The 8669-nt window shown below is 42.4% G+C and overlaps 1 protein-coding gene across 1 annotated transcript in view; it reads right to left on the bottom strand.

The window, feature by feature from the left end:
* The window catches only part of GLG1 (golgi glycoprotein 1), an 83077-nt gene continuing 74408 nt past the window's right edge, over positions 1–8669 (bottom strand). Inside the window, exons 22-26 of the mRNA XM_066194435.1 lie at positions 8442–8543; positions 7710–7817; positions 6970–7090; positions 5952–6058; positions 1–5474 (exon numbers count right to left, since the gene is read on the bottom strand). Coding sequence (XP_066050532.1) covers positions 5307–5474; positions 5952–6058; positions 6970–7090; positions 7710–7817; positions 8442–8543 — 606 coding nt within the window. The 3' untranslated portion in view covers positions 1–5306. The remainder of the gene's footprint in view (positions 5475–5951; positions 6059–6969; positions 7091–7709; positions 7818–8441; positions 8544–8669) is intronic.

Genomic DNA, 8669 nt, shown 5'->3' with positions numbered 1-8669 from the left:
TACAAACCTGCAGACTCTTTTTTATTAAATTCTCCCATTTCATCTGTACAGAACAAAAAAAAATGCACATTATTATGTTCAGAATTTCAGTAACATCTCAAAATTACACAGCATGGACATGTAAAAAAAAAACCAAAAAAACAAAAAACCAAAAAAGAAAACCAAACCAAAAAAGTGAAACAAGGAGCAGCCAGGATTTATACACAGAAAGGGGAAACAATTTACAAAAAAAAAAAGTCTCGTTAATGTCACATTTTAAAATAATTATAATAAAAAAGAGAGACTACGTTCAAACAGCATCTGCTGTACAATAGGAATCCGCTGGGTCTGGTCTGTACACTGCGGGGTGCTGGGGAGCCCCTTTCCCCCTGCACCCGCCTCATGCCCAGGCCAACACACGCTACTCACAGCTTCCGATCCTCCGCTTCTACGGGCGGCACTCACACCTTTCCCTTTTCTCCTAGTTCAGTATTTCCCAAGGCGAGAGCAAGGCGAGCACTTGTATCTAACTCAGTCAACACGGGCAGCAGGGGTGGTATCTCAGGGTGCAGTGATCCACCCTGGCAGGGATCTTTGCGTTTGGTCAGCTACGGAACCAAATCTGGGTGTTGTACAAGGAGAAAATCTTGCCTCTGGCTAGTGAACAGCAACGTTGTTCCTCCTCCCTATCCGAGGCAGCATTCAGGAACTCAAAGGAGCAGATGCAGAATTCCACCAGCACAGGACAAAGCGCAGTGCCGGATGAATTCTCTCTGGCACACGTGTGATTTGGGTCCCCTCTATCCATGACTTATCGGTGGAAGCAAAATGGCAGGTGTGGCTCCCAAACAGGGATGAAAAGATCAATACCTGGGAGCTGCCGGGAGGATCTGAACCCCAGAATGAGGGATGTGCTCTTACACAAACCCACACTACAGCTGTTTAAGTCCACAGAGCTGTACTTTAAATAGGGTCAGAAGTGCTACATGAAATATTCTGGTTTCATACCACACTTGTGCACTCATACACACCTCAAAACCACATTTTTTTTTTCAAACAAAACCAGTAAAGTAAAAAACCCTACAATCTTCTTTCATTAAGTAATAACATTGTGTTTTAACAGAAATCGCCATCCAACTTGAAAATAAATCCTCTACAACATTACGGGATTCCAGCAATCCCTCTGGCTTGTCACATTTCTTCCCTCTGTACCTACCTGCAGTTAGTTTCTGTACTTGAGACAGTCATAACTATGATTTTCCATACAATGCACTTACTGTAGATTCTTTCAGAGCAATACTGATTACATCACAGTGTCAGATTCTGGAGGAAATGCTAACATTTTGCTACAGAATTATTCAACCTTCACTAGGGTCTTTCCAGCTCTTTGCAGTGACACAGACACACAACCCAATCTGCTGGGCAATAATGCACTTCAGGTGCCAGGAATTTTGTTCCCACCTGGATGAGTTACTCCAGCAGTCTACTGTCAAAAGTGAGGCTAGAGAATCCCAAGCTAAAACTCTCAAAAGGACTTGATTAGACTCACTAGGTAAACAATAAATAAGCTTATTACTGTGAATGAGAATGAACTCTAACAGGCCAGCAGGAGTGGAGTATAGAGGTGCACATCATGCACAGTTCCTGACATGTGCAAACACATGCCATCATTTAGAAAGCCTAACTTGTTAACCCCTGCAGCAGCAGCAGGAAGCAAATGGAGAGCTGCATGCCTTGCCAAATCCCAAACATCCAGCTCTTCCATCCACAAGCTCTCCAATAGAAGGTTTTTGTGATGATCAGGAGAAAAAAACCCACAAAAACTCAACCAACAACCGTTTCCTCAACTGTATTCAGTGGAAAGCAGTGAGAGGTAGGGGTCATGAAGAGGAAAGACTACCACAGGCTCTTCCACACTAACCCACTTCTCCTGGCTGACTGCAGCTACTGCTAACACTGTTAAAACAGAGAAGTTAAAAAGGCTTTCTCAAATTCAAGGCAACAGCAGTGTTTCTTACAACTATTTCTCACACCTTCCTGCAAGGGTGGTAAGACACTGGCACAGGCTGCTCAGAGAGGTTGTGGACTCCCCATCCCTGATGTGTTCAACACCAGACTGGATGGGACTCTGAGTACCCTGGTCTAGTGTGGAAGGTGTCCCTGCCCAGGGCAGGGGCTGGAATGAGAAGAGCTTTAAGGTCCCTTCCAACTCAAAACCACTGTATGACTCTCTGATTCTTTATTTTTTTCCCTGCAGTGGAAAATGGTTACCTGCAGGCAAGATGATGCGTTGGCAACAAGCACAACCAGGTTATTTTTGGAAGAGTACTCCTGTGGGTTTCTGTGCTTGCAAAACCTCTAGATTTTTAGGTATGCACAAAAAGGAGGAGAATGTTTCAAGACTGTGACTGGTAGATTTTTAGTTGAGAAAAAAGAAGATTTGGTTACCACCAGTGGTAGGAGACCCCTTTTTAAAACATGAAAAGATAACATGCTCAATCATAAAATGGCCTGGACTCCTTGTCAACCTTTAAAAGGTGGGTCTGTGTCTCTGTGACAAAAGGTTTATTTAGTATCCTATTTTTTCTTCCAAAGGCCTCAGACCACACACCTCTAACACCATCACAGCATACTCACACTGAAACTGTGAGCCTGACACAGGCAGAAACACCACCAACCACAGACTTACACCACTGGAACACAGACTTCTAATGCCATGCCCCAGGCACCCTTACCATAACCTTCTCCAAATTAAAAAGGAAAAAAAAAAACCAAACCAGAAAGCCTTATATCTGAAGGTAAAGAACGTCACCTTCAGTGCTGAACAGGGTTTACATTCAGAACTATGGCTACAAACCTACAATTTTCACTGCAATGTCTTTTGGAATTTAATGGAAGATTCTATTTCTAGACAATAAACCATCTAATTAGGCTTTTCAAGCTAATAAGGTTACAAAATGCCTTCTCAAAAAGTCACAACTGTTTAAAAAAAGCCCTCCCATGGCAATTTAATTATGCCAGATAGACATTTTGGAGAAGCAGGACTCGTGCCAGCAAGCAAGACCACACCATGATCCCACTTCCCTTGCTGGCAGCTCTGTGAGCACACACTTCTTGACAACAGTCATTTCAACACCCAGTCACTTGAGACAACACACATTTCCAATTGCCAAACTAATTATTTGTAGTTACACACCTACATACCTCAAGAGACACGATTACTCTTTCTCTTCTGCTCCACTTCATGCTGACAGCCAGGCAAGCTCCCTTATCACCAGGGAGGAGGGTCAAGAGAAGGAATTCAGGTTTAAATTCAGTTCTACCTCACCACTTAACTGCAACCCTACCATACACTAACTCTCCACTGAAACTTCATCCATGAGGCTTTCACTGCTGCTTGCTTGTGTTCATAGTACTTTACTGCAAAACCAGAAGTGTTTGAGACTCATTAGCATAGCAAGTCTAAACCCATATTAGCTTGCCTCCATCCTCAGAGCAGGATAAAGGTATGTCTGCAAAAAGCTTCAGCAAGAGTCATAGCAAAAGCTCACAGTATTTTCTATATGCCATTCTATGTATACAGCATCACCAGAATCAGCTGGTCCACACTCCAGAGTGTCACAAAACCACCTCCACTGTTCTCCTAGAGATCAATGGGGAAAACTGGAAATGCCAGGTCTTACCTAGCAGTGTGCTAAGTGGGAAAATAAAGTTATGGTTCAAGCATCAGCCTAAGTTGGTTAATTTCAGGCACATGGTTTTTACTACAGCACACATAGATGAGCACATCTACAAGATGAATAAAACATATCCTCCTGTACACATTGACTCTCGTGCAGCCTCTTCTAGATTTCATCAACACACTCCATGTTTCAGTCAAAGCACCTGTTTTATGAGATCCACACCTCCTTGTACTTGAGGAACAGAGATGATGGTAAGAAGAGGCCACACCCACTGATGCAGCTTTTCCAAAACACCTTCTTTGGGCTCTCGGGTGCAAGTATCAGGTTCTGGAAGTATAACTATACATAGCACAAATGCCCATGTTGATGGTAACTACGCAAAAGCTAAAAGCTACTTCCCTTAAAGATCCAGATGTTTCTGCCTTTCATACCACACTATCATTCTTCCATCCACTTCTGCTTGGCATTTTGGACTGGCACATGTGTCCTACATCCCAGGAAAATGCCAGGTGTTATCACCATCAATTGTAGTTGTGGAAATGAAAACCACTCTTCAGTGTTACCATGCAAACCATTAAGACCCGGAGCGTGGTTACCAGCCACTGTGCTAACCCCACAAGTCACCGTGATACAGAGAGAGAGGATGTTGACTGTTCTGGCGCTTTCTGCATCACTGACAGAGCACTGCACTGCCAGTGTGTCAATACCATCTACACACAGTTAGTTTGGGAGGGTAACAGCTTAGCAGCAGCAAGGTAAAATAAAAGGAGTGTCAGAATTTTACTGCATCATTGCTAATAAAAGAGTTGACCGAGTAACTGCTCAGAGCACTTCCTGTCCACTGACACTGTTCACTACTGACAGGCTCTACACACCTCGTGTCTACATCGTGTCTTTAATCTACTGAAATACAAGTTGTACAGCTCACATGAGTATTCAATCCTGGTCAGTATTTTATTCTATCTTGCAAGCAGCAGAGGAAGAAAGGGAGGACATCTTTTCAGCCAAAAAATCCACAGTCACATAAGCAGGATATTCACTAGGAGATGACACCAGTGATTGGTGTCCTTAGGTTGTCCAAGACTATGCTCTGAAGATGCTTTACACAGACGAGCAAGATGTCCAAAACAAGGCCAACTGTGGTGTAAGATGCAATTTACCCTTTAATTTCCTGCCTCAACTTCACCCAGCCACAGAGGATGACTAGATTTCAGTATGAACCATTACCTAAATCATATAGTCGGTATGCAGAATACGTCTGTCTTTAAAAATTTACTTAAAAACTGCTTGAGCTGCAGGTCATATCAGTCTGATTTGGAGAGTGAAGGCAGTTCCAACAGTACAACAGAGACTTGTCTACAGGCAGGTAAACGAGAGTCTGCTAACAAAGGGGTAACAAAAGCTGCTGGCTGGGCTGCCAATGTTGCACACAAACTTTCATAGGATGAAGATGCCATGGATGAGATCCAGGATGGGAAAACTGAGCCAACACCTGCTGCTTTTCTAATTTTTTTTTTTTTTTCTCCTTTTTTTTTTTTTTTTTTTTAATTCTCCTCTCACAAGAGGGGGTGGGTAGACTATACAGAGGAAGGCTGTACAAAACTGGGCACTGGGCAGGCATTTCTTCAGCAGGCAATCCAGGCTCTACCTGTCCTTGAGCTCTCTTGTCACCCGCTTGGTGATGCGTCCACACATCAGGCCGATGAGGAAGAGTACACAGATGCCAACTGTGATCACAGACAGGATGTAATTCTTGGATGGAGAGGTCATAACTTGCATGGCAAGGTCAGAAAAGCCTTCTGCTGGGGCAACCTGGAGGTGAAAAGGGAATAAATCAGCCAAGCTGTGCTTTCCATGCAACCCTCAGCCGTGACATTTACCAGCTTTAGTGTCAGGTACTGATATTCCCTCCTGTCGTTGTCAGACTTGGCCTGAACCAGAAGAAAGCAGGCCTGCAATTATTCACCTGAAGGAACTGCTGTTCAGGAGGCACCTTTATAACAGGAAATGTCTCTGTTTCATTGCCCCACACCTTCTCTGCAGGAGACTAAGCCATGTGTACACAGAAGATAGTTTAGTTCTGCATTGTTAGGGACACATCCGAGACACAGAGATAACAAGATGTAAGTTCCAAGAAGACAACCTGATTTCAGTTTTTCTGGACCAAACTCAAAATACTAAACTTCATTTGGAAACAAGAATTTCATTACAGTTGAAGCTTTTCATAAATACCTTGCAACAGAGAGAGATCTAAGGCATAAAAAAAATGGAAATCATTTACATACTCACCTTTGCAGCATAGCTCCACATTTCAATACGATCATTAAGGCGTTTCTTGCATTCAGGCTGCAACCTCACACGCTTATCTTCCAGAGCTTCCATTAAGCATGACATTTCTGGAATGTGCAGAAGATGGTGTTACAAAATAGAAACAGTGGCTTTGATAACATGGTGCGGAGAGGGGCTCTTCCATTCTTATGAAGTCTGATGGTTACAAGGCTTTCTAAACAGACCTGGCAGACTATGCCTGAGGCTAGCAATTTCACCAAGATTCATGATCAGTATTGCATTTGGAAATGCAAGGAATTTTGACTTCCAAAAAGAAACTACAGTACATATCCAATATATAATTCATGTGGTTTACATGAGAGTTTATGAAGTCTTATAAATCTGCACCTTCAATGAGCTGTACACTCTGAACTCCATGCCACCAGGCTTTAGAGAGAGCTAAGATCGAATTCAGTTTAGAAAAAAACAGTCTTATCTTCTTAGGCTTGTTAGGAGTTTCTTTTGAAGAACAATAAATTTTGAAAAGTTTAACTTCCTGACTTTTCACACAGTCCTGTGAAAAGGAAATGGGGTCACAGTGTTCTTGTGCCTACAGAGGAGCTTGGCCAAGTAACTCATAAGCTTGTTTAAACGCTCACATAAGACACAGACATAAAATTTTGTATTTTTTATTCATGCTACCATACTTGACTAATCCCTGATTAGATGCTTTCTGCTTTGCAGTGAAGATTTATTTAGCTCATAGCAAACAGGCCATAGACTTAGTAAAACTGACTCCAGACTTTTAATGCACAATTGGCAATTCAAGCACTCGCAGGCAGAGCCCTCTCTAAGCTACAGACTTGGACACAAGGAAAGACTTCTTGACACCCATTCATCCACCACTTCTGCTGCTGCTCCATCCTGTTGCCCACAAATGACTGGTGGAAAGATCTTGTACATAAGATCACGCTGGTGAGAAATGCAGGTTAAGTATCTCAAGACTCAGAAGTTACACAAGTACAGCAAAAGCACTTACGGCGTCCTCTTCCTGGTGGAATGGCAGCACAGTGGTGTTTGATGTCTAGGGCACAGGCCGTGTGGAGCACTGGGTCAACAAATATATCTGCTTTGCTTTCCTTCAGCATGTTGAGCACTTCCTGCAGAGGAGGAAATGACAAGTACACCTCAGAAAAAGAAGACAGAACAAAACTCATGCTGATCAATGTCTCTGAAAGGTGTATCATCTTTTCAAATCCAGGATCGTGACAAAATCCTTGGATAAGGACATATATATGGATAAGGACATAATATGAATGCTGGTTTAGGCTTAATCAAGTGACCTGGTTTGTAACATTCCTTAAAATACTTGTTTTAATCAAAAACAAAAAGTCAGTATGCCAGGACTACTTCAGTTAGAACTGAATCAGGTGCCACAGCCATGGCACAATTCATACAGCCCTCACGCACACAGCCTGGGCCTAGGAAAGCCTGCAATGGAGACAGCATCAAGAAACAGGTTAGTAACAAGAACCTTTGGCAACCATAATCAAGAAAGGATTCAAGTCTGCAATTGCAAAGGAGGAACTTTCAACACAATTTTCACTGGCAAACTGAAATAGAATTGAATCACTGCAGGCCAGAACTGAGATGTATAGGGAAATTTCAGCACTCTGTCCTCAGAGTAGCTAGAACACGACCTAGGCTATGATCTGGAATAATCAGAGACTTCTGCAGGGATGGGAGCTTTCTAGAGCATATCCAATTTATTTTCTTTACCTTCTTGCACATCTCAGTTTTTATTTTCAGAAGATTCACTTTCAGACATTCTTCCACCTGCCCAGTCTGCTCCTGAGCTGCTGCTTCTTCTGCACACAAGCTGGAAATCTATTTTGAAAGAGGTGTTTTAACATACATAGTTCACAACAATCATTCTGCCTTTTAGCACATTCATATCTCAGCATGTTAGTTCATCACAGGGTGCAGCTAAAGAATACATGATGAGATTCCTTCCCCTCAAAAATCCCCAAAGCCAAATGCAGCCTGGCTCATGCAATATGCATAACCCTTTGAAACCCACCAGCAAGAAGTCAATATCGCTGTACTGAGGAGGAGGGCAGGGAAGAAAACAGTATGAAATAAGTAACACTTGAAGCATGACCAACTCTGTTACCAAAACTGAAAACTCAAAAAGCCTGACTGTATTCCAGTTAAGGCTGACAAGACCAGAGAACTGACTTTTTTTTGACAACAGGAAAGAAGTATTTTTCCATAGTCACAAGTACTGATGAGATCCCAGATGAAAAAATTAACTTCATATTAGCACTGCACAGGAAACTGCAATTTTTGTGCACTGGAAAAAAGTCACAAGCAGAGCATCTGACTAGCTAGAAGCAGCTCAAAGGGATTTTTTTGTTTTACTAATTAAGAAGGCATATTTTGAGAAACAAAAATCTGTTACGCAAAGGAAGCTTTCATCCTGAAAAAGTAGCTATGGAGTTACTTTCCTACCTCATCAGAACAGTGCATCTGAAGCTGGGGATCCAGCCGATAATCGAGGGCTGATTCCTGGATTATCACTCGAATTTGGTCCTCGCAGTCTGGAGAGAGACGCTATTTGGAGGAGAAAGTCATTAACTCATTCAATGACCTTTGGAAATCAAGCACCCTGTACATTAACCTGTATTCTAAACTATTTCTATAGGAACATAAAAGCCTCCTTTTTGTATAGCCTGTTAC

This window comes from Chamaea fasciata, unplaced genomic scaffold (genome assembly GCF_029207755.1).
Source record: "Chamaea fasciata isolate MVZ Bird 193981 ecotype frontalis unplaced genomic scaffold, bChaFas1.0.hap1 SCAF_12, whole genome shotgun sequence".
NCBI classification, from domain to species: domain Eukaryota; kingdom Metazoa; phylum Chordata; class Aves; order Passeriformes; family Sylviidae; genus Chamaea; species Chamaea fasciata.
The sequence above is the reverse complement of the archived record's forward strand: the minus strand, read 5'-3'. Positions and strand labels throughout refer to the sequence as shown.